This window comes from Biomphalaria glabrata, chromosome 2, assembly GCF_947242115.1.
Source record: "Biomphalaria glabrata chromosome 2, xgBioGlab47.1, whole genome shotgun sequence".
Taxonomy (NCBI): domain Eukaryota; kingdom Metazoa; phylum Mollusca; class Gastropoda; family Planorbidae; genus Biomphalaria; species Biomphalaria glabrata.
In genome coordinates this window covers 53,742,892-53,770,051 of record NC_074712.1, presented here as the reverse complement: position 1 = coordinate 53,770,051, position 27,160 = coordinate 53,742,892, and the positions used below count along the sequence as shown (strand labels likewise).

Here is a 27,160-nt window from a genome sequence, read left to right as displayed (position 1 = left end):
AACCCCCTCTAAAATTTACGATAAACCCCCTCTTCAACATAAAAAAAAGCTAATTACGCACTCAAAATGTTATGAGCGTAGCTAAATGGGTTTTGATTCAGTTTTGAGTTTAAATCCCACTTAAGCGGGGTTTGAAGGTAAAAAATACCTCTTTAATAATAAAAACAAAGCAAATTATACACTCAAAATGTTATGAGTGTAGTCAAAGGGGTTTAGAGTTTAAATTCCCCTCCAGTGGAGTTTGAAGCTAAAAAGTACCTCTTTAATATACATAAAAGCAAATTACTCATTCTAAAATCTATGAGCGTAGCCAAAGGGGTTTTGAGTTTAAACCCCCCGCCAGGGGGGTTAACGGGGGGTTTGAGGCTTAAAAATACATCTTCAGTGTAAGAAAAAAAAAACAAATTACGCACTCAAAATGCGTTGCCAAAAGGGGTTTTGAGTTTAAACCCCCATTCAGAGGGGTTTGATGCTAAAAATACCTCTTCAATATAAAAAAAAGCAAATTACACACTAAAATTATTTGAGCGTAGCCAATCCAATCGGGGGTTTTGAGTTTAAACCCCTCTTCTACAGATGGCTTTTTTTTAAAGTTTAAAACCCCTCCAGATGGTTTTGAGTTTAATATCCCCCTACAGAGCATTTTGAGGTGGAAAACCCCCTACAGATGATTTTGACGATAAAACTTCTCTTTTCTGTTTTCATTTTTCTCATGTATAAACAAATGTAAATAAATGGTATAGTCCATGATCAAATTTAAAGTAAATTAAAAAAAAAAAACTTGGATGATAGTTCTGAAGTGACATAACTCATTTTTAGCAATAAAAAAAAAAGTTATGTGTAATGTAATACAGTATCAAATGTGTTGAATATAAATAACAATTTCTTTAAGTGAAAATGGTTTCAGTGTAAAACTTTTTCATGTGTTTGCTATAATGTAGAGTAAAAAAAATATCAACATATTTAATAAAGATGTGTTTGATTAATGAGCTGTTATGTTATATTTATAAGTCAAGTTAAAAAGAAAAGCAGGTTCAGCTATTGTTTATGAGTGTGGTACTGAGAATTAGAGCAGTACTTCACAATATAAAGATGATCACCATTGGATCAATCTCAGGACCCTCTCAGTTTGGTAACAGATATAAGAAAGTGGGGGGTATTTTAAAGTCTATAGACTATGCAGAATATACAAGCATAGTATGGCACTAGATTAGGATTTAAAAATGGAATCAGTTGACTATATAATCAGAAAAGCAAGACAATGATTTGTTTGGTTTTACCCCTTTTTTTTTAAGATAAACTTTTGTGATCATTTTTTTACAAGATGCCATTTTGATGTGATTTCTAATAGTGTCCTTTACATAAACCAATGGGTGAATTAAGTCTACTTTTAACACTTTGTTTTATATGTGCTTATGTAGTAGGTGTAACTCAAGTATTGGGCTCCTAGTGTTTTACAGTTAACCTTGAATGCCCATCTTGACTGTAATAGTTGTACATTGATATTCACCTTCATGTGTAGCTTGTAGACTTTCACTGCTATTCATGTAGACCTAACAGTTTCTACTAAACCTGCTCTGTCAACTTGATTGTTTAGGTGTCTGGTATAGAATAAAAGCAACTTGTCATATCTGGACTCTTCCTTCATATTGGTATCATCATATGACTTATGTTTATATATTTTTAATTACCTTTTCACAAATCTGAGCACTTGAAGTCTTATTGCTAAACTTCACAGACTTTTCAGTCCTTTTGTTAAGCAAGTATTCTTGAAGAAGACTAGAATCATTGAGTTTCTCTAGCCTAACTACACATGGCATTAATACTTTTTTGAGCACACTGAAATCCCCTTGAAATGTGAGACGTTTTGATTTTAACTGTTCTAATCCCTTTAATTCAGAATTCATGTTCAAATGTCCAATGGCTTGAGATGATAGTATTGACATTGGTGGGTTATTGTGAGATGGCTGCTTTACAGGAGAACGTAAACTGTACAGTAACATTGATAAATCCTTTTCTGATTGATTACGTACAGAAGAGTGTGAACTGCGCAATGTTGTTGAATCAAGAGTTTTTGTATTTGAGACAGGTGTTGAATATTTACATATAGCTGTAGTAGATGTATTATTTGAAGATCAAACAGATGATGATGTAGCAACATGAGTAACTTTATGAAGATGTACTGCACTTATTTTCTTCTTCCTTAGTTGTCCTTGTTTAAGTGTGAATTTAGATAAGAAATATTTGATACATTTCGATCTGTTGGGTTCATTTCAAGGAATGTTTGCTGAGGAAATGATGGTCTGCTTAAAAATTGTTTGGGTGAAAATTGGCAGGTCTCCTGTGGTGGAAGTAAAGGTCGGACAGAGTTCATGATGGGAGAGCATTGATGAGAAGTTGGTTAACCTGTACTAATGTTCCAACCATCCACATATGAGGTTGGATTATTTGTTTTATGTGGTTTTAAGAAATTGGAATTCTTTATTGATTTACTTACACGTGCAGATTTTCTTGCATTTGATTGGATTTGGGCTTTTGGCACATCTCCACAATTCTGGCCATGTTGTGCCCTACTTGTAATGGTGGGTTTGCTTGCAGAAGTAGGTGTACAAACTGAAGCAAGAGAATATGTTGATGTATTTGCTATTTTTGGAGAAAATATACTTATTGAATGGGATGATACCACTGTTGTAGGTGTAGAAATTGAATTAGATATAGCTATTGAGGGTGCAGATGTGCTTATTGAATAAGATGTTACTGCTGTAGGTGTAAACAATATTTGTGGGTTAAACTTTATTAGAAAAGTTTGATTTCCAACAATGATCGGTGTTTCAATCATCAAGTTCTGGGCTCTACCAAAATTTACTAATGGCTCATTTAATGGTGTACTGGTCTGTAGAGTACTAATAGAAGAGTTTATTTCAATATTTGTTGGTAGAAGCTCTTTGGATTGTTGAAATAGTAAGGGTTCTTTAGGAGCTATCAAAGGTGTTTTAGGAGCCACTGCATGTTGTTTTGAAGTTATTAAAGGTCGTTTAGAACTACTTGGTGCTCTATTTATTTTCTTTTTGTTATGTAGGTTGGCCACTATGGTCATTGGAACTGGCTTTAACCTTGACTCCAGAACTTGCCTTTTGGGTGTGTAGAACACTTTGTCAATATCCAGGTCATGAACAGATTTCTTACTATCAACATTCCTGCAGATATTTTTGCCATTGTCTTTCAGATACAAAGCTTCATTGTAATCATCATTTTTTTGCATGGTTATATTGCTTGCTGAAGTTTCATTCTTCTTTCAGTTCAGTCTGAAGCAAGCTACTGTAGGAAATGTCTGAAATTTCTTTAGGATATAAAGTAGTTACAGTAAAACTAAAATGGTGCATCATTTTCAGTTTTAATAGGAACCTCTGTATCTGCATTACTTGAAACATGATCCTCCATCTGTTATATAATAAAGAGCATTGATTAGAACTTATACAATCAAGTTTGCACTATACAAAAAAAAAACATGTTTAGTAATTCATATTAACTAACTCCCCTTCTCAGTTCTGTCAGATGATGTTATTAGATCTATATGAAATGCAAATATACTAACTAACTATAAATTCATTTGTAGATTTTGCTCATTTACTTCTGTCTATTTAAGTAGTCACAGTGTGAGCCCCCCCCCCCCCAAAGTCCTGTCATGACATTTATGATTATGATGAAAGGGGGGAGGGGCGCAAAGTCTGACAATTTTTTTTGGTAATAAAATAAATTCAATGTTTAAATATTAACCAAGTGATATATAATTAGATCTATTACTAGTATTACCATGGGCGTAGCCAGGATTTTTTTTCGGGGGGCTTTTGGGGGGGGGATTTTTTTCTCCCCCCTGACTCCCCCCCCCCACGAATTTTTTTTAAATATGTATTTATGTGTGTGTGTGTGTGTGTACATAATCTTTAATGCATTCTGATCCTTCATTCTTTCGGAAGACGTTTATTGTGCCCTAGAATAGGTTCTTCCATGAGTTAGTGGAAAAATTGTAGATTCCCCGCTAATACTAGCAAGGTGGGGGAGCGCTAGGAGCTCCCACAGAGCGGGGCGAAGCCCCGCCGCCAAGCACTATTTCAGGTATTGAAAGCCAACAAAAGGCATATTCTGAGGTATCTACAGTGCATTTTCCTGCTATTAAAAAGTTTTATTTCAAAAACCTAATGTGCTATTCTTACTGACTTATCTAAAAATCTGTCACTGGTAATGTCTGAAGCTTCTTCCCACCTGCCATGAGGACCTCAATAAATGAGTGGCGTCAAGTTGTACTAGGATATCATTGCAACTCTTCTTATGCGTAATTCATTTTGTCGGAGAACATGTCCCGCAAACCTCATGCGTCGCTCTCTCACAATCTTACTAAAGGGTCGACATAGGATTTCCTCGATTTAAACCCGATCTCTATAACTGACTCCTAAAATCTGTCTTAGCCATCTTTGTTGAGCCACATTTAGTGTTTGTCAATTTCGGCAGATGACTATTCACTACAGTTTATTAAGGGAGCCCTGCCACTGGTAAAAATGTGTAACCACTCTTAAATACGCTCTTGGAATTAAGGGACTGTAGTTTGCTTTAGATTTTATATCGAAAAGAGAAGTTTTATCGTCAAAATCATCTGTTGGGGGCTTTCCACCTCAAAATGCTCTGTAGGGGGATCTTAAACTCAAAACCATCTGGAGGGGTTTTAAACTTTAAACAAACGCCATCTGTAGAAGAGGGGTTTAAACTCGAAACCCCCGAATGGATTGGCTACGCTCAAATAATTTTAGTGTGTAATTTGCTTTTTTTTTATATTGAAGAGGTATTTTTAGCATTAAACCCCTCTGAATGGGGGTTTAAACTCGAAACCCCTTTTGGCAACGCTCATAGCATTTTGAGTGCGTAATTTGCTTTTTTTCTTACACTGAAGATGTATTTTTTAGCCTCAAACCCCCCTGGCGGTGGGTTTAAACTCAAAACCCCTTTGGCTGCGTTCAGATATTTTAGTGTGAGTAATTTGCTTTTATTTATATTGAAGATGTACTTTTTAGCTTCAAACTCCACTGGAGGGGAGTTTAAACTCAAAACCCATTTGACTACACTCAAAACATTTTGAGTGTATAATTTGCTTTGTTTTTATTATTAAAGAGGTATTTTTTCCCTTCAAACCCCGCTGAAGTGGGGTTTAAACTAAAAACTAAGTCAAAACCCATTTAGCTACGCTCATAACATTTTGAGTGCGTAATTAACTTTATTTTTATATTGAAGAGGGGGTTTATCGTAAATTTAGGAGGGGGTTTTAAAATCAAAATCTCCCTTAACTGTGCTCTTGGAATTAGGGGATTTTCGTTTGCATTTTTGTTTTGTTTTATAGAAGAGGGGAAGGGGTTAACTGCAAAAAACCCAAGTTGGGGGTTTAAAACTCCAAACCCCTAGTAGGGGGTTTTAAACTCAAAACCCCTGTTAGGGGTTTTTAAACTCGAACCCCCCTGGTAGGGGTTTTAAACTCAAAACCCCCTGGTAAGGGGTTTTAAACTCAAAACCCCCTGGTAAGGGGTTTTAAACTCAAAACCCCCCTGGTAAGGGGTTTTAAACTCAAAACCCCATTGGTTGTGCTGGGGCAATTGATGGTTTAGTATTAAAATCTCACCTAAAATAAACAAAATCAAAGCAAAAAATCATTCACTAAATTCCGATCCCCCCCAAGGGGGGGGATTTCATTTCGGGGGGGGGGGGGGTGAACCCCAACCCCCCCCCCTGGCTACGCCCATGAGTATTACCATTTTGAAAATTAAAATATTTTAAGTAAGAGAATTCATTTTCATCTTCCAAACAAGTACAAGAGTCTAGTAGTAGACTAGATTTGATTATTTTAATGATTAATGCATGGAACTATACTAATGGAACACCAGCTTCGAGTTTTTTACAAAGCCAAAGAGAGTCAAAGTGCCGTCGCGCATCATTTTTGCGCATGGTGCAATGTGGAGAAATCAATGATGATGCCAAAGAAGAGATTTACTCCGTCAGTCCCTTGCAATGGGTGTAAAACTTTCGTACGCTCTATTTGATTAGATGTGTAAAAACTTCATCCATTTTCTGACTATCTGATATAATAGATAAAATTTTCCCGAATAAGAGATCGTCACAAAAGTTATTTTTTTCGACCACCCTATAAAATGCCACTTTTTTTCAAAAAAAATAGAATCTAAATTCCGAAAATACAATCTTTCAGTGTTTCTGTGTTTGGTTTATTTACACTAAATCTGGATGAAGACCTGTCTACCGTTCCGCTAAATGCGTATTTGTTACGATATACTAAATTGCACGAAATAAAAATAAAAATTAGGAGGCCTAATACAGTTTTGACACTCCAAGCTACGCATTTCTAATCGTTTTTTTTTTATTATTATCATCGAAAGAACTAGGCTATAGGCATACACGTCTGGTGGGAAACAAAGAAAAAGTTCATCTCGGTAATATTGTAGCCTAAATAAAATGACCAAAAAAAAAACTGTAGCCTAATTTAAAATGAAACAGATCTAGAGCTAGATTTTCTTGCACGAATGATACAAAATAAGTATAAATAATAAGTCATAGTCATATGAATCTGATAGATCTAAAACAAATACTGATAGTAATTCATTAATTAATTATTAGAATTACTTGACTACCAACTGGGTATTTTTATTGCCAAAATACAATGTATTTTATGTGCATTTATTAAAAACAACAACCAAAAATTAAGCGTTCGACGCAACTAGATCTAATATTAATAATATAGATTCTGGTTCTAGATCCAGAAAGCTACTTCTCTAATTCAGTGTTCTAGTTTAATTCTAGTTAGATCTAGATGTCTAGACCAGTAGATCTAAGGTAATCATGAATGTGAGCGTCAAAAATTATTTTTCGCGACATTCCTTGTTGTCTCTTCCTGGCCAAAAATAAATCCAGATTTGTTTATCAAAAATAATTTTGGCATCATTAAGTGCTGCCAACTAAAAATGAGAAACACCCATTATGTACAGATGTATTAATGTTAGACACAATAATTTAGACCACAATAAAATAGTTCTTTTTTTTTCTTTAAAGATTTATTGCAATCAATTTTTGTGTGTGTGCTAAATAGATGTTACTTTTCATTGTCACTGAATTATGAATTATTACAATCTCTGAGTAAATTTTTTTTTTTTTGTGAATTACCTACGTCTGTATTTTATAGGACAAGATCTGGATTGAGATTTAAAAAAAAATAGCTTTTATGAATTGCTAGACCAGATTCCATATATATTATTTTAAATAGTTTTTATTTTCATAAAGAGCATTTTTCATGCTTATAGCATGCTCAGAGCACTATGGTCCAATCTGTTTTCATGATCACTTGGGGGGGGGGGGGGGGAGGTATCCAGGGAAAATGTTTTCAGTAATGCTTTTAGTTGCTCAGTAAGCACAACTCTTGAGTCCGATGTTGAGAACCCCGAGCCTCTTTATATGTAGCTATCACAAGCCCAAGCGTTTTATGTCTCTCACGCTTGTCATATAGCAATTTCTATTTATTTATTTCTCTTGCTGTATTTTGAAAGTACGGTAAACGATGTTAAAAAGGGTAATTAATTTATGTAAAAAAGAAAAAAAAAGCTTATTATTATATAGTGAGTAGCATACGCCGATATTTTTCAGAGCCTGCCTTAGGTCACTGCAACCTATGCGACCGCAGTGAGCCACGCACTGTCATAGAACCCACTCTAATCCTAGGTGTAAATTATTAAAACGAAACCATTTTATAACTTATAACAGATGTTCCGAGGTCTTCTGGTTTACAAGAAGCTCCTGGAAGGTGACTTCTCACAATTTATTGATAAAAGATACTTGCGTGTGTAGGCCTACTGTAATAGTCCTGCCTTGTATTTGTTGATGGCTGTCGGACTTCGACACTCTGGAGGCCTCAGACAGGACAGGGGTGAAGAGCCCCATGTCCAGGAGTGGTGGTTGGATAAAAGCAGCCTTTCTAACCATCAACGGGATAATGGCGCCTACGGCGCTGACGCCCTACTGGACTTCACTGAAGGAGGCATGGGCAGAGGCGGCCTTAGCAGTGCGCGGGCCCTAAGCCGTATATGTATGCTATATATCCATACCACATCACATCACTAAATGTCTCGTCCGCCTCTAATGCTGTAAGTATTATTTTTGCTACAAAACATAGTACCTTACTTATGTACTGTACTATTGGCCGTTTGACTACATTACATAATGTACTTTATGAAAGATTTTGCCTTAAAGTTTAATCAACGTAACTAATGATTAAGACATTTGTTCATGAACAATCAACAAACTACATAATAATATTTCTGCTAAACACTCTGAAGGTTAAGATTATGGCCGCCGCAAGAAGAGCGCAAAAGGTCGATTGTTGATAAGAATAATGTGTGCTTGGACTCCTTGGTGCTTTCCCTTCAAGTTTACATTATTGTATTTGTATCCCTGGACACGACAATCGGCGATGTCCTGACCAACGTTCACCAGCGCAGCAAGAAGCGCCATGACAAACCATTTCCTGTTAAGTTGTCAACATTAGGATACGTCCAAAAAAACTCAATATAAAGGACATCAGCTCTTTGTGGCTAACATCAGGTGTGTAGTCAAGAATGACGGGAAAATATTTTGCAAGTTTGATTTTATCAATAATGTTCCCTTTTACTTCTGATGCCATAATGTTCATATGCTCGTTTTGAATCCTATGCCCGATGTAATGGCCGTGAGCCTCGGCGTTCTTAATTCTTCGAAGATGTACTTGCATGGTTGGGTCGACTTCGGCTATCACCGCTGTTCGTTTGTTTCTCTGTTCTCCCATGATATGCGGTGTTGTTTTCTTAAAGGTAGGACTATTGTACAATCGCTAGAATTTTTGTTAAGACTGCGCGCTACTGCAGTTTTACTTTTCTAATTTTTCTTGCATCACGTTAGTCGTTGTGCTACCATTTGACATTCTCAGAGCTAAATCCAACCAGAAAGTCACACACTTAACGGGATTTACAGAAACCTCGTGATGCTGAAGTTTATGTCATGTTAAGAGCTTACATAGAAATAGTATATAAAGATGCCTGGAAAGATTTCCAAAGATATTGAGTATATATGAGAATCGTTCTGGTTTTCGAAGCTGACAGTGCTAGGGAATCTCCAATCGCAGGGCCTGGGTAGGTTGTCCCACTTGCCACCCCCTAAGACCACTACTGGGCATAGGCGTAGCCAGGGGGGTTTGGGGGTTCAATAATGTTCCCTTTTTCTTCTGATTACATCAGGTCCATAAGTTGTTTCGAAACTGTCATATCTTTGACATATGCTGATAACGCGAATGTTTATTTGTATAGCATTAGGGCCTCTTCTGGCCTTGTTAGAATGTTCTTTGTGCAAACATTAAATAACTTTATATTGATCAATTTTGTTGTTGCGTAGTGCCACTATGTTCACTGAGTAATTGACCTCAACACATATATTTAGAAGCAAGCATCGTCTCAACAGACAAAACATTTAATAATCATAATAAAATAGTGCATAATAACTTGGCAACTCCAGCCATGGAAATACATCACTTAGAACCCATTTATATTACATCTCGTATCTCTTACACAATACATACATACATCTCTTTACTCACAGAAGTCCAAAAGGTAACTTAGGTTTTCACCCTGTGGTCAAATACAGACCAATTATTTCTTCGTAAATAAGGCACGAGATAGTCAAATGACTATTAACTCACTCCATGCCACATTGAATCTCTAACGAGTATGTGACAGAAACCTATGCCAGATGTTATGTTCTGGTGTCTGGGTTGTAAATTGTTTGATAGTTAATATCGAGCTTTTCCTGTTTCGTGCAATCTTTAAGCGCGCGAGAGAGTTGTCATGTTTTTTTACACCTTCAAATCAATTAACTTCTGATACGAAGCAACTTAGCATATAGTGATTTCACTGAAATAAAGTTTATGAGGATAAGCTATATAATTGTAATAAACTGGAATAAGCTAATCTGTAGTTCATGTCCGACCATGTACGCTTTATTATGGGCTTGCAATTCAAAATTCTGTAGCACGTAGTCGTGACGATTTTTTTTTCATTTGCACATAATTATAGCTATCATTATATTTAGTAAAGGCCTAGAATATGATAAAATGTTATTTTCTTTTTGTCTTGGAGGAAAAATTCTAGGCAGCTGTCAATTTGAGAAGAATTTTGAGTTGGATGGCTGCCTGGTCGTGTGGTTTGCGTGCTGGATTGTCGTTCAGATTTATTGATGGTCAAGGGTTCAAACCCTGCACGCTCCCATCCCCCGTCGTCCTGCGAGAGGTTTGGACTAGGAAGTAATTATCTTCAACTCTGAAGGAACATCCGAAACATGTAAAACATTTTACGAACAAACAAAACAACATTTTTGGTGCATTTTAAAATAGTTAGGCCTACTATAAGTGGAACCAGACAAACTGCTTTATGTATAATCAGTGCCTGCTTCTCGTGTGCTTCTGATGTGTGTTTTAATTGTAATCAATTATTCATCTGTTCTTGAACCAGTTTCCGTGTTGTACGTTGCAGTCTGTCCATCTTAGCATAAGTGGCCGCTCAAAAGCACACCAGCAGTCACATTAATGACATAATCAAAAACCAAACTGACCATGATTAGGAACACTTCAGGGATTGCATCTTGAGGAAGGCGAGACTATTGGCAGACAAACTAGGTAATGAATTAGTGCTGCCGATAATTTGTAGTCGACATGAGACACACCAAGCAAAAAACATGTGTTTGGATTTTGGGATTATTAAAGAGCACTGCTTTACAGTCCGTATCTGGATTCGTTAGTTTCTTCGTTAACGTCTCTCTTTTCAAGCAATACTAATGCTCAGTTCAACCTGTTTTGTTTACATCCTAAAACGATGCAAGAGCATGAAACAAGTAGGCCTATTTATCTTCTTATCTTATATCATACAGACGTTACTTCAAAAAAGATGAATACGTCCTACGCGTCATGCATTTACAGTGAAATTAATATCGCATAGGTAGGGGGGGGGGCGAGGGGACACCAGCTCTTTTCTTTAATATGCTCGGGGGGGGGGGGGGAATTGAAGCTATGACTTTGAGCCATAGGTGGTAACTTGCATCCCCCTGCAAAAAATCATGCGGGCGCCCATGAACACCCAAAATATCTTGTCTATGAAATATACAATGAAATATGTCTTGATGTGAAATGAAATCTACATGTTCTTAGCAGCTTAGCCCAGATACTTAACTACTATTAAAGACGAGCACATCAATTTCAACACATAAAACTAGTCAATTAAACTTCATACAGACTTTTATAATTGCTTAAATTCTCACGTGACTTCTACTGTGACCTAATCACTTCTCTTTACATCGCTACTTTTCTAAAATCTTCTAACAACTCTCAGGTCGACAGACTACTAGCCTACTTAATTACTAGACTTGTAACAACTCTCAGGTCGACAGACTACCAGCCTACTTAATTACTAGACTTGTAACAATTCTCAGGTCGACAGACTACCAGCCTACTTAGTTACTAGACTTGTAACAACTCTCAGGTCGACAGACTACCAGCCTACTTAGTTACTAGACTTGTAACAACTCTCAGGTCGACAGACTACCAGCCTACTTAGTTACTAGACTTGTAACAACTCTCAGGTCGACAGACTACTAGCCTACTTAATTACTAGACTTGTAACAATTCTCAGGTCGACAGACTACTAGCCTACTTAGTTACTAGACTTGTAACAACTCTCAGGTCGACAGACTAGCCTACTAGCCTACTTAGTTACTAGACTTGTAACAACTCTCAGGTCGACCGACTACTAGCCTACTTAATTACTAGACTTGTAACAACTCTCAGGTCGACCGACTACTAGCCTACTTAATTACTAGACTTGGATTTCCTTCTACGTTTTCTTTTTTACACGGCTACTACAGCGTGACTTTCTTCTTAAACGACTTATAGCCTTGCTGATTCCAGTGCATCATGTGGACAGCACAACAACCAACCATCTTTACTTTCCAAAACAAAATTCAGCTACCCATTAGAGTTAGGTGGACTCAGGGGCACCCAAAAATCTAAAAAATTTAAATCTGATTCTTCACAGAGATTCAAACCCATGACTTAACCATTCAGCCATGGATCCCCAAACTGCCTTTACTTATTCATTACTATTGCCATGTATCCCTAGCCTTTTGAATTCTGAAATTGAAAATCCCAGTCTTAATCGAACCTAGGAACCCTCAGTTCAGAAGCCAAGTGCTTTACTACTCATTCACTGCACTCCCTATTGTTTTAATGGGGCTCAGATTAATAGTTTTCAAGTACAATATCAAACAGATTTAAAGAAATACTAAATCCAAACCTGTTGGCTGAATGACAGGATATACATAAATATGTATAGAGCTTACAGCATAATATATATATCTTAAATTAAAATTGGTCCAAGACTTTTATTTTGCAACATGATGGGATTTTCCTTTCTGGTGGTGCTATGCAGGAGTCCAAGAATCTCATCTTTTCTCATAACAGAAAGTTATCTAGTTATAAAAATAAATAAAAGGATTTTTAAAAAATAAAAATATTCAGTTAATTTGATGGACATTGCACTCATCTAAAAGCAACTATAACATATATTATGATTTACATTTTCATGGAAAACTAGTTTTTCAAAAATACAAGTACTTCAGCTTATGAGAAAAGTGCATTGGGAAAATTGCTGTACCTTACCTTTAAGAGGTGCAACCAATCATTGACTTGTCAGGAATGCATGCCTTTTTCTTGCATTTCCAAACATAACTGTAATTATACAATTAGGCATAATGGCTAATTTCTTTTGAAAACATTAAAATTAAAAAATAATATTATTAAATTGAATACATTGTTGTATCAAACATACAAATTATCAGACATAATTTTGCCTAATTTCATCTAACAGTTTATTGTAAAGGAATGGCGTGCACAACAGCCAAGTATATTAGGCATTCATGAAAGATGAATTTGCTTAAGAGTGCATGAGTTGGTTTGGAATTGTATTTTGTAAGACTAACTTTAAAAAAAATATCCTTCAAGAGAATAAACGAAAAAAGGTTTGTCAGAAGAAAAGCTGTCTGGACTACGCAAATAATGGACCAGCCTCTCTCTCTTGATATCTTTTTAAGAACATTGGTGACCGGGAAAAGTGGAGGATTTGGTTACGCGGGACAGATGATAATGATTTCATGTACATAAAAACAAATCCAGATTTTGTGTAAAATACCCAAATGTGAAAGTACTGAAAACAGCTATTTTAATGGGGTGGCCTTAAAAAAATAACTTTTGTGACGATCCCTTATTCAGGAAAATTTTATAAATCACAAAACATTGTGAGAAAATGGATGAAGTTTTTAGAGATCTAATAAAATAAAGCGTAGGAAAGTTTTACTCTCATTGAAGGTCGGTCCAAGTGACTGGAGGAGTAAATTTCTTCTTTTGCATCCTCCTGAATTTCTCCATATTGCACCATGCGCGAAAAAAAATGCGCGACGGCACTCCCCTAGTAAAAACTAGGAGCTGTTGTTCCATTAGTATAGTTCCATGATTAATGCTAGGCAATGACTTATAGAAAATCTAGAATTTAGATAAGGAATGAAGTTAAAATTAGATTTTATTAGATCTGGATAAGATCTTGATTTATTATTTATAATTAATATTAATAATATTTAAATTAATTTTAAATCTGATCTGGTACTGATCGATCACCTGGTTAGACCTGGTATTAAAAAAAAAACAAAAAAAAAACGGTTAAACGCTCTACCTTTTTTACATCATACATGGGTTATACAATATTGAATATAGATCTACTATCTATGTTAGTATCAATGTACAGTGAAAGTCTATGAGTAGTAAAATATACCTATTACTATTGCCTAAAAGATTATTAATATACCCGGTTATACCGGTATAGACTTTATAGAGATCTATCTATCTAATATCTATTTCTCTATAATATTATATTATTATAATAAAGAACGGGTTCTCTAGGATTAGAGTCTTAAAGGTAGTCCCTCACAGACCTATATAGATCTAGATCTATATGATATGTCTATGATTCTACACACATATGGATATGATATTGTACTAAATTAAATTTTAGTAAATCTAAGGCAGGCAACTCAAAGAAGTTCTGTTGTAAATAAATAAGTGTGTTTATTCACCTGGTCAAACACATAGATTATAGATCTAACAGCCTTCTATATTCCAAGAGTCTTGCTCCTTATTCTACGCAGTCCTTTCCTCAGAAAACCTGAATACGGACCAATGACAGCCTTCCCCGCTTTGCTTCAGGTCCCTAATACAGTCTATTCGTGAAGTTTGCGATCTGGACTGTCATTCGGACTTTTAATACTTTTATCGATGGTCCCGGGTTCAAACCCTGCCCGCTGCCATACCTCGTCGTCCTGCGGGAGGTTTGGACTAGGAAGTAAACTATCTTCAACTCTGAAGGAACATCCGAAACATGTAAAACATTTTACAAACATTTTTACAGTCTTCATGCAGCCCAAAAGACGGCTCCTTAGCCCCCAATAGTTCCGACTCTTCCTTAGGCTTATCTCTTGATACCGATGTAAACACTGTTCTCTCTTGATACCGATGTAAACACTGTTCTCTCTTGATACCGATGTAAACACTGTTCTCTCTTGATACCGATGTAAACACTGTTCTCTCTTGATACCGATGTAAACACTGTTCTCTCTTGATACCGATGTAAACACGGTTCTCTCTTGATACCGATGTAAACACGGTTCTCTCTTGATACCGATGTAAACACGGTTCTCTCTTGATACCGATGTAAACACAACAATCTATAGATCTATTATCTATATTACAGCACTGGTGCAAGGCAAGGTTACAACAATCTATAGATCTATTATCTATATTACAAGCACTGGTGCAAGGCAGGGTTACAACAATCTATAGATCTATTATCTATATTACAAGCACTGGTGCAAGGCAGGGTTACAACAATCTATAGATCTATTATCTCATAGGCGTCCACAAAGGGGGGGGGGTGCATGTGCATTCTGGATTCTGAAAAGCCAAATTCTAGCCAATTTGTTGTTCACCCTCAAATGAATAAACTTCTGAGTAGCCACTGAACAAGTAGGCTAATGCTTTCTCAGAAGTACAATCATAGGCTAATATTGTCGTAGACTAGCCTAGTCTTATTAGAAACTTATGGACGACCATGCATGTGCACACCTCTGAATTCCGAGTAGACAAATTTTAGCCAATTTTCTACAACTTCAGATCAATTAACTCCTAAGTAGCAATTAACAAGTAGTGTTTCCACTGAATCACAGTTATAAGGATGCGCTATTAATGAAATAAACTAGTATAGGCAACTATGGAATTGATGTCAGACCATGTACGCTTTATTATAGGCTTGCATTTCTTTGGGTGTGAAATATTCTAAATCACGTTAGTCGCTACGATTTACTTTCATTTGCAGATAGAGTTATATAGTTCTTATACTTTGTTGAGGCCTAAAGCAGGCTATAATAAAGTTTTTTTTTTTTTTAGTTTTTTTTTTTTTTTTTTTACCTTGGATTAGAAATCCTTGCCAGCTGTCTTTTGAAGTGATAAATGTGAACGTTTCTTTGAACAAGAGTGAAGAGTGCAGTTATCATGGTACATGTTTGTTTGTTTGTTTGTTTGATTTGAGGCACATCGGCACAATTTAGGCCATGTCGTGCCTGCTGTCCCGGACTACTCTCTCTCTAAACAACAGGGCCAGATTCTATACAGTCATATCATTAAAATCAAGGTCTATTCACAGTTAAAATAGTCAAGGTAGTAAAAATTTAAATATTTGGTAAAAATCTAATGTAAATAGTGCATGTTCACAAATTCATAAATCAGATCTTCGTAGATAGCCCCACTTCCCGGATAAAGCCCAGTACCTTCCCAGGGTCGACATTATCAAATAGTGTATTTAAATTAGTGACTCTAAAATATTTCGCTCTGACATCCTGGTATCTGGGGCAATCAACGAGGATATGTTCCACGGTGAGGCGAGAGTCACAGTACTCACAAAGTGGGGGCTCCTCTTTCTTCAGTACAAAAGAGTGCGTGATGTAGGTGTGGCCAATCCTAAGTCTGGACATGGTCGTGCTACCACGCCTTGTCAGACCCTTAGATGTGGGCAGCCACCTGACATCCGCCACAATCTGCCTGAGTTTACTGTGAGTCTCAGCCTCCCATCGGTTCTGCCACTCTCGATAGGTGGCAGAGGCAATACTTTGTCTCAGGTCCGAGTAGGGGATTTGGGTTCCTGACACCGCATGATTTAGGGCTCTCTTTGCTTCTCTGTCTGCGGCTTCGTTTCCCTCAATGCCAACATGGGAGGGGACCCAGATGAAGGTGACATCCCTACGGGCGGCTGTTTTTGGTCCAACAGCTTCAGGTTCTTATGTACCAATGGGATGTCAGTCTTCATCCGCCCCAAAGCTTGCAATGCAGATTTGGAGTCGGAGCAGATTATAAATTTCCTCCTTTCTGATGCTTTTACGGCCATAAGTGCAAGCAATATTGCGTGCAGTTCGGCCGTAAAGATGGAGCAGCCATCGGGGAGTCTACGGGAGATTGTTTTGTTCCGAAAGGAGCAGGCACACTCGACCTTTCCCTCCATTTTGGATCCGTCTGTGTAGATGGTGCCACAATCTCTGTAGCTCTCCTGCAGTTCCCTAAAGTGGACTTGTAGTATGCTTGGGTCTGTATTTTCTTTTTTGAAATTGAGGAGGGATAAATTTAATTTGGGTTTATTCATTAGCCAAGGAGAGTTCTGAGGGGTTTCTATTTTAGAGATTTGGTCAATGGGTGGGGTTAAATTTTGGATGGGTTCTCTCATTCGAAGGCCCAACGGCTGTATGACGTTAGGCCTTCGATTGTATAATTCTACCTCTGTGGGGTTAAATATGGAGTCAAAAGCAGGGTTCGTGGGGTTGGATTTTAGCTTGACTATATACTGCATTGCAAGCTTTTTCATTCTTATATCCATGGGGAGTTCTCCAGCCTCCACATGGAGACTTGGGATAGGTGATGTACGAAACGCGCCGCGACAGAGACGCAGGGCAGCATTTTGTATTGGTTCCAGTATTTTTAGGTACGACTTCCTTGCTGCTCCATATATTATGGATCCGTAGTCTAGCTTGGATCGAATTAGACTCCGATAGAGCAGCAGCAAGGTATCTCTGTCAGCTCCCCAGTCCGTATGGCTGAGTACTCTTAGTATGTTTAATGACTTTTGGCATTTCTTCTTAAGTTCCTTAATGTGGGGGAGAAAATTAAATTTGGAATCTAAGGTGAGGCCTAAAAATTTTGTAGTTTTCACGACAGGGATCTTCTTTTTGTGTATAAATAGTTCAGGGTCTGGGTGGAGTCCCCTTAGATTACAAAAATGCATACTAACTGTTTTGGAGTCTGAGAATTTGAAACCATTATAGTTTGCCCAACCCTGAATTTTGTTTAAACATAACTGTAATTTTCTTTCTAAGGTGTTCATGTTTTTCCCATAAGTGAGAATGACAAAGTCATCAACATACAAAGAGCACTCTATGCCAGGGGACAGCGCATTTATGATGCTATTTATTTTAATGTTGAACAGGGTGACTGACAGAATGCTGCCCTGGGGTACACCCATTTCCTGGTCATGAGTGTCAGAAGCGGAGTTGCCCACTCGAACCTGAAATTTTCGATCTTTCAGGAATTCCTCCACAAAACGGGGGAGGTGTCCCTTAAGCCCCATAAGCGCCAGGTCACGTAGAATGCCATGTTTCCAGGTTGTGTCATAGGCCTTTTCTATATCGAAGAATACAGCTACTAGATGTTCTCTTCTGAGTAATGCATTTCTAATATAAGCCTCCAGCCTTACCAGGTGGTCAGTTGTTGTCCGCCCCTGCCGGAATCCGCACTGGTAGTTTGAGATCACTTTATTCCTTTCCAGGTACCAGACCAGCCTACTGTTAATCATTCTTTCCATGGTTTTGCAGATGCAGCTTGTTAGTGCTATTGGTCGATAGTTAGCTGGGTCAGAGCCGTCTCTTCCCGGTTTAGGTATCGGTATAACTGTGGCTTTCCTCCAGCTGTTTGGGAAAGCGCCTGTTTGCCACACACAGTTATAGACCCCTAGCAGGACTGCCAATGAGGGTTCGGGAAGGTGCTTGAGGAACTGGTAATGGATTTCGTCTTCTCCAGGCGCTGTGTCATGTGACTTGTCCAGCGATTCCCTCAGTTCCTCAAGCGAGAACGGTTTGTTGTAGTCTTCATTGTTCTCTGACCTGAAATCAATGGGGTGTCTTTCCTCCCTGGTTTTGACTTTTTGGAACTCTGGCGTGTAGTGTGCAGTGGATGATTTTTCTGCTATTGAGGATGCAAGGCAGTCAGCTATTTCTCTGGGGGACGTGACAGTTCGTCCTTGGTTTTTCAAATGCCCTATTGCATTTGATTCTTTCCCTTTGATTCGCCTTACTGCCTTCCAAACCGCTCTAGCAGACGTTTTGGCATCCAGACTGCCGACAAAACTTCTCCAGGAATTCCTTTTGGCTGACCGTATGGTTTGTCTAGCCTTTGCTCTAGCTATCCTGAATAGCTTTAGGTTTTCCTGGGAAGGATTCTTTATAAATGCAGCCAGTCGTTTTTTCCTATCGCCAATAGCACTTTTGCAAGCTGTATCAAACCATGGTTTGCTAGGCCGTTTTGGATTTGCAGAGGTTAGGGGTATAACTTTCCTGGCTATACTTAGTAGCTTGCTAGCAAAGGTATCAGCTGGGTTCTGTTCATCGAGGATATTTTCTGTGATATCCTCGGAGCATCTTTTTTGGAATTGTTCCCAATCGGCCTTATTCAGTTTCCACCGCTGAGGTTGTCCTAATGAAGGGAGATTGTTAGTAATGATGATTGGGAAGTGATCACTTCCCCGTAGATCATTGCTAACTGACCATTTAAAGTCGTCCAGAAGTCCGGGGACGCATACGGTGAGGTCAATGCATGTGAGTGATCCAGTTCCCGGGTGCAAGTAGGTCGGTGATGCATCATTAAGTATGCATAAATCATGTTGGAGGAAGATATCCTCCAGCATACGACCTCTTGTGTCGGTATTGTTGGATCCCCACATGGTGTTATGGGCATTGAAATCCCCAAGGATTAAATAAGGCCGGGGGAGTTGTTTCAATAGGTCCTCCATGTCTGTTCGGTTTAATGGAGCGCCTGGTGGTAGATACAGGCTGCAGCAAGTGATAACCTTGTGAAGGGTTATCCTAGCTGCTACGGCCTGTAGTGTGGTCTGTAGTTCTACCCTCTCATGGGGGGTGCTATCCTTCACAAGGATACAGACTCCACCTGACGCTCTCTCTGCATCCTCAACATTCTTGCTGTAAGCACGGTAGATTCGGAAGCTGATGCAATCTTTCAGAAATGTTTCCTGTAAGCAGACAGCTACAGGAGTCTCAGAGTCCATCAGTAGCTGCATTTCCTCGTAATTGGCCTTGAGGCCTCTACAATTCCACTGTACAATTCTGGAATCCATGGCTTATTCTAGATGACCTACTTGGAGCTTTTTGGCCTTGGGAGGCCCCCGGAGGGGTTTCCCTTTATTCCAGTGACCTTGGTATTTTTATTCTTGGGTTTGGATGGAGAGGAGGACAACCCCCTTTTGGGGGAAGTCTTTCTCTCTGGAGAGGGGAGATCCCTCTGGTTAGAGCGGAGGTTATTTCCTCCTCTCTCACCTCGGGCATCCTCTCCGCTTTGATTTCTCCCATTAGGGAGTTGGTCAACCTCTAGGTGTGTTCTTTGGGGGTGTTTTCTTCTGAGTTGGAGGAGGAGGAGGGGGTGGTGGGGTCAATGTGTCCGTCTGTGTGGCTATGGATCTTCCTTTCTTAGCAACAGCCTGGGCGTAGGTCTTTGTCAAGCCGAATTGGCCCTTGGGTAGGGCCAGTACAGCCGATTTCGCCTGGCTAAAGGTACATCCGTTTCTTGCCTTGTACTCCTGCACGGCAACCTCCTGTTTCCACACAGGGCAGTCCTTGGAGTAGGCTGAGTGGCCAGCTTGACAGTTTGGGCATTTGAACTGGGCTGTGCAGCCCTTGTCTTCATGACCCTCTCCAGCACATCTGGCACACACAGTGTTCCTCTTGCAGACTGCCGCGCCGTGTCCATAACCCTGGCACTTGAAGCACCTCATGGGGTTAGGTATGTAGGGCCTCACTGGAACTCGTAGGTATCCTGCCTTCACATACTCTGGCGGTGTCCTAGTTCCGAATGTGAGGATAATAGTGGCGGTTTTGACCTCCTCACCCTCCCTGCGCCTGGTAATGCGCCGGGCATGGGTGACTCCTTCAATGCCCTCCACTATTTCCTTCTCTGAACATTCCAGTAGGTCCCTAGAGCTGATTACACCTCTGCTGGTGTTCAGACTCTTGTGTGGCATGACTTCCACTTGGAGATCACAGAGTCTTCTGCATCTTAAAAGCCCATCAGAGTGTGTCTTGCTGTCTACTTCTACAAGGAGTTCCATTGTTTTGTGTAGCTTAGACACACTCTTGGGCTCTCCCACTACTGACTTGAGTCCCTTATAGATAATAAAAGGGCTCAACTTTGTCAGGCTTTTTCCCTCCTCTGTGCACCTAACCACCAGAAATGATGGCCAGGTGGCACAGCTTTTTGGGACCTCCTCTTTTTTATCATCAATTCGACGTTTCTTGCCCAGACATAGGTCTGGGGCAAGTAGTTTTGTGTGTGTTTTTTTGTCTATATATATTTTGGTTAATTCGGCACCTGTGCTCCCCACCCGCCATCGAGTCCAACAAGGGGACGGGCCATTCGGATGTCTAGAATGAGCCCGCCAGGGCTACACAGGTGCTATACTCAGTCAGCTGCTACATCGGACATGTGTCCGATACAGCAGCTCCCTGATTGACCCTCCAGCCACCGCCCTCCAGCATAGGTCGACGGCCTATGCTGGTAGCTCGGCATGACCAGCCGGTTGACCCAGAGCGGGCCATCTGGGTCTCAGGTCTAGGGGAACTTGGAGCCAAAGTATTGTGTTGTTGTGGTTTATCCTCAGATAGCCACCACTCAAACACCAGGATCTCTTTATCCCCCCTTACCCGTCGCAGTCCACGGCAAACGGACTGGTCTAGGACGTAGTGAGAATTTAAAGTTAAGGAGACAGTGTGATGATCAATGAAGGCAGACTTAGGAAAAGAGGAGGCAGACACAATGATAGAAAAGAAGTAGGGCCCTTTTGAGCTCCAAAAGTGCTAAGGAAAGAGGAGCGCAGTTTAACGTCATGTCTCGGGACGACATGGTACATGTATTTACGTCTTGCGGAGTTGAGGTCTTTTAAGCACTCGTTAAAATAACAGGTGAAATACTTCCACCAGTTTACAATGGCAGAGGATATCAGTTCTTCTGCGTCAAAAGGTAGATTTGTATTAACGGAGCACTGGCAGCAGCAAGAAACCAAAATTACAAGCATCATGAACTAACTGCATTTGCTGGGAATTTTGGTGATGAAACTGAAAATATCTCAGGCACTGAGCAGATCTCTTTGGGCGTTACGTTTGTTGATTGCGATTTTTGTTCGAGAAGACTTCATTGGTTATGTCCCTGTTGTTCAGAGAGACGCACTGTGTCGTACGTCATTGTCAGTGAATACATTGTGTACAGTCAAGACAAGGACAAACAAGGCTACGATGGCTGCCACTTGATGGCTAGCATTCAGAACTGTGTTAAGGCACGGATTTGTGGAAAAAATTATCAAAAGCAGCCTTTGTGCGTTGTGCGTCTTACAGACTTAACTTTATTATCAATGACCTGAATGATGTTTCATATATACGCTAATTCCGTTGATGTCATAAAGAAAGCTATTTATTTCTTCCGTACAGTCCCAAGTGAGATCGTAAGTGGTGAATTTACCTCTTTTGTGTGAGACATAATGGGCTGAGAAATATGTTTCTGTTTCGTGTTTTAAGTCACAACTTTGAGAAGATCGTTGACTGTTTGGCAGATTTTAAAATAATGGCTGCTGGTGAAACCGGACAAAACTCCACATATGTAATCAGAGAGTGCTTCTCGTGTGTTTCTGATTTGTCTTTTAATTGTCGTCAATCATTCATCTGTTCTTGAACCAGTTTCCCTGATATTGCAGTCTGTCCAACTTAACATAGTGGTCGCTTAACAGCACGCCAGCAGCCCCATTGGCATAATCAAAATCCAACTTGACCATGCCGAGGAACACTTCTGGAGTGGCATTTTGAGTTACACGAGGCGGATGGCAAACAAACAGGATATTAATTAGGTGCTACCGAGAATTTGCAGTCGTCAGAGTCGGACATACACACCGAGCAAAAACCAAATGTTTGAATGTTGGGAGTTGTTACAGAATACAGCTTAACATTACGTATCTCTTGATTCTTTTCTTTCTTCATTCACATCTTGCTTTTCGAGCAAGAATAATTCTGAGTTTTGTCTTCATCCAAAAAAGATGCAAGAGCTGCAATATTAAGAAGACTCTCAGCACTGTACACAATAAGCATTCATCGCCAGCTTGTCCATCGCGACGATAAGCAATTCATTAGTAAAGCTATTGAAGGTTTTGGTGCAGTCAGCTTTTGCAGTTTTGTTTGATCGACCTAGGGATAAACTTAACAACGTGTACAGTAAATAGTTTGTTCATATGTTTAGTTTTTTTTTTTCATGAAACATGTATTTACAGTGTACTTAATATCGCATAGGGATGGGGGAGAACAGTTATTTTCTCCGTAACAAGAAGTTGAAGCTACGGCTTTAAGCCATAGGTGGCAACTTGCACCCCCCTGCAAAAAATCCTGCGGGCGGCCCTGGCGATGGCCTAGTCTCTACACTAAGTATTAAGGGGACTAATTTAACTTATACCACCACTTCAGCCAAGTACAATTTCTTTCCCTTGTTCGATACAAAACAAAAGAATTAATTACCAACATTTAGTCAACTAATTAGTTAATTATTTTTATTAATACTTTTTATTTTCAGGTAAATAAATAATTCTGCACAATTTCAACGTGTTCCGAGATTGGGTCTGGCAGAAATAACGTGTAGAAAACTTTTAAGACAAACTGACAGACAAGTGAGTTGATATAAGCTTTGTAATAATTTCTTTTAGTACAGATTACTGCCATACCAAAGTTTTTATCAATTGACTGTTGCCTGTCTCCATTTAGATAATATCGCCCATAGTTAGGATCAAGTTAGGCTGGAAATAGACTATCAGGTACAGCTCTATATCATAGATCCTAGACTAGAGATTCATGTGTACAAAGCCCATGTTGCAGATAGTGAGAAAATTGCAGGTACGCGAATAGATAAAGAAGTAGGAAACCTAAAGACTACCAGATGGTCATGTGACAATGATGTCGAATTCCTACTGGAATACCTTCAACTTCTTCACATATCCCTTTAGACTGTTGGGGAACCAACCCCCTAGATGGCACCTTGTGTCCGCGCATAGCAAGGCAGACTAACGTGGGCACTGTCCATTCGACCGGCATCTCTTGTCGCTGTAGTGTCCGTACGTTACTGGACCTTCGTCGTCTCCACTCCCTGTTTGTGCCTGGTTCTACACCATGTGTTTATGTATGGCTGCAGGTCTTTAATGTATAATAAACAGTTGGAATCGTCCTACGAGTTGCCTTCGTCATGTCATTTAGTTTGTTCTGTGCCAAACCCACCACAGAAACTTGGTAGCTCGAGTGGGGTCAGGAAGAGAGACTACACTGTGGGATCAGAAGACGTCTCAGAATCTGCTTCCTGACAGCCGAAACTAAGAAAGTGACAACCAGACGTAGATGTCCATAAGTAACAGTTAGTTTTTCCTGTTTCTGTACTTTCAAATATTTTCTATTTTTTGTTTTCTTCTTTTTGTTTCAGGGTAGTTAGATTTAGTTTAGTATATTTTAAAATAATTTGCTTATATTTTCTTAATTGTGATTTTACTTAGCTTGAAAATTGTTTCAGTTGAGATAGATTTAGTTATTAGGTTACTATTATTGTTAGAGTTTCTTAAGACCTGCAGCCAGATGGAGAGAAATATGGTGGAACCTGGTTCAGTGAAGGGGAGAGACGTGGGTCCCACGTGCTGTGAAGGAGAGCCGGAGGGAATGGAACGTGTCCCTAAGGGGATGTTGACTCGACTACAAGCTGAACTTGAGGCATTGAAGCTGGCCTGTCAGCTCCCTTGTTGACTCGACTACAAGCTGAACTTGAGGCATTGAAGCTGGCCTGTCAGCTCCCTTGTTGACTCGACTACAAGCTAAACTTGAGGCATTGAAGCTGGCCTGTCAGCTCCCTTGTTGACTCGACTACAAGCTGAACTTGAGGCATTGAAGCTAGCCTGTCACCGCCCTTGTTGACTCGACTACAAGCTGAACTTGAGGCATTGAAGCTGGCCTGTCAGCGCCCTCACTACATCATAGAACCTACTAGAAAAATGAGACAGTTCAGTGGGGATGGCAGAAATGTTGTGGTTTCAATTGAAGATTTCGTCAGAGAAATAAGAGATCTATGGGAATTTCGGCCTTACCTCTCGCCTCAAGAGAAGACAGCAACCATCATTGCGAACATAAGTGGTCCAGCTAGATTAGAGATAGATCTTCAGCCACCTCATATCAGAAGTGATCCAGAAGCTCTGCTTGATGCACTTACATCTGCTTTTGAAGTAATCATACCGGTGCGAGAGGCAGAGATTGCATTTCTGATGTGGCTGCAGAGAAGAAGTGAGTCACTGCTTGAATTTTCTCACCGACTATTTAAGGAGTTCACAACGGCCATAAGACAAGAAAAAAGAGAAGGAATAGATTGCTTCAAGGAGGAAAGATTGAGGGACCAATATGCCTATGAAGTGAGAGATCCAGAACTTCACAGAGAGCTTTTTAGGTTCATAGCGCAACATCCCCAGATAAGTTTTCAAAGTCTACGAAACTATGCATTCAAGTTGGAGAACCAGAACAAAGATGTAGCTCGAGCTCAAGAGCAGTGGTCTGAGGTTCTATTAGCGAAATTGGCCAAGCTAGAGAAGCAACTTGAAGAGATAAAGGGGTCAGGCTATAACAGTCTGCCAAGTTCAACTAACCCACTTTCTAGTCAACCACATTGTCAACGCAGACCAACACAAAGACACACGAAACATAGCAACCAAAACAGAATTCGACCAACAGCACCGCCGGGTCTTGTGTGGTCAAGGACGAAGAAAGGATTCATCCCATACACTGATAACGGATCACCAGTCTGCACCAACTGCTGGGAGGCTGGACACGTAGGGCGTCAATGTCAGCCATCCCCACAACTCACGGCTGAGGTTCAATCTGTGTGCAATAGTGAACCCATTGTTTCACAGCCAACCCACCAAGTAGAACAACGAACCAGTGAACAACAAGCGGATGCAATTTACAATACAGATGCAAGTCACTCAATTCAAACATACCCCGCATCGAGAAATAGAAACTTTAAGGGTCGTCAGCCTAACCAGACCAGACTCCGGAAGACACATAGACAAAAAAGAAACTACAAGCAGTTGAACCAGCCACAAAGACGAACTCGCTCACTACTCCCTACCACACTTTCTACAGCTTCCCAGACATCATGGGTCGAGAAAGACGTTAGTTTCAATGAAAAACCAGACAGACCACTCTATATGACCGATGGACTCAGCACGTTACAAACTGGAAAGATGTTTGTCGTTCCAAAAGACACTGACAAGAATCAGTTGTTTCAGTTTTCAGAAACCTACTAGGCTGAACGCCCCTGGACTGGTCGTTTCAAGCTAGGGGCTTTGTAGTGGAGTGGATACCTTTTCAGAAAACACCGGCCACCCCGATATCCACGTAACCCTTCCCCCTAGATGGCACCTTGTGTCCGCGCATAACAAGGCAGACTAACGTGGGTACTGTCCATTCGACCGGCATCTCTTGTCGCTGTAGTGTCCGTACGTTACTGGACCTACGTCGTCTCCACTCCCTGTTTGTGCCTGGTTCTACACCATGTGTTTATGTATGGCTGCAGGTAATTACATTTTATTTATTTATATTAGATTGTAATTTTAATTAGTAGTTTATATAGAATGTTAAATGTCCATCTTGTTAGAGAATTACTTTGTCATTAATTTTTATAATGTTTTTGGTGTTCCATATCTCTCTTGTGTTTGTAAAAGAGATGATTTGTTCACACCATAAGATTTTCTTTTTGTTTTTCGTTAGATCTAGTATTTAGGCCTATTAATTATGTTTAGTTTATGTTCATTTGTAAATATGTTTTAGGTTTGCCTTTGGCAGGTCTTTAATGTATAATAAACAGTTTGGAATCGTCCTACGAGTTCCTTTCATCATTTAGAATTTAGTTGTCTTCTGTGCCAAACCCACCACATCTGTATAACAATTTTTTTTTTGCCAAAAGTTTCTATGTACTATAATGACTGTTCAGAATTATTTTTAAAGTCACGTGGTAGTGTTTAATTTCTGTTTGTTTATAGTGGGAATCTGATAAGCGTGTTAGGTCAATATTTAGCGATTCTAATCAATTCATTGGCGGTAAACAAAAATTTATTAACTGCAGGAATATCAAGTACACAATTTTTATAGCTTAAACCTTTGATGAAGCCGAAGCATTTAATAGATAATAGTCTTTATTAGACCTATTATTGAGATCTAGGTCTAAATCTTTAGTTAGGCCTATGTAGTTAAGAGCATTAGGATTACCAACAATAGAAAAACAAAATTAATCCACATCCCTGCCCAAAAAGTAAATAGACTGTCTGTCCGACTGATTTCAACAACCTGGTCAGATAGACGTACACATGTAGGCCTAGCGTACTGTAGTGTGTAGTCAATGATGACGACAAACTGAGTTTTTTTCCCCTTGCGCGTTATGCCATAGTGTTATTTTTTTGTATATTGAGGGGTCAGACAAGGAAATAACACATTGATCTAGTTAGTCAAGAATGTTCGTAGATATAACTTTACACTAAACTAGTTACACACCTCCCTGACATGGGCCCCGCAGGATGTTTTGCAAAGGGGGTGGGGGCAAGTCGCTACTCATGGC

The 27,160-nt window shown here is 39.4% G+C and overlaps 2 protein-coding genes across 2 annotated transcripts; one reads left to right on the top strand and one right to left on the bottom strand.

Annotated features, from left to right (window-relative positions):
- Positions 1-1,607: 1,607 nt before the first annotated feature.
- On the bottom strand, positions 1,608-14,010 carry LOC129924762 (uncharacterized). The gene is made up of 2 exons (XM_056021427.1): positions 13,845-14,010; positions 1,608-3,441 (listed from the first exon to the last, which is right to left on the bottom strand). Exon 2 carries the CDS (start codon positions 3,260-3,262, stop codon positions 2,402-2,404), a length of 861 nt encoding a protein of 286 aa, XP_055877402.1. The 5' UTR covers positions 3,263-3,441; positions 13,845-14,010; the 3' UTR covers positions 1,608-2,401.
- Positions 14,011-23,549: 9,539 nt separating this feature from the next.
- On the top strand, positions 23,550-26,459 carry LOC129924761 (uncharacterized). Its single transcript, XM_056021426.1, has 2 exons — positions 23,550-26,122; positions 26,392-26,459. Exon 1 carries the CDS (start codon positions 24,552-24,554, stop codon positions 25,851-25,853), a length of 1,302 nt encoding a protein of 433 aa, XP_055877401.1. The 5' UTR covers positions 23,550-24,551; the 3' UTR covers positions 25,854-26,122; positions 26,392-26,459.
- The last annotated feature ends 701 nt before the right edge of the window (positions 26,460-27,160 follow it).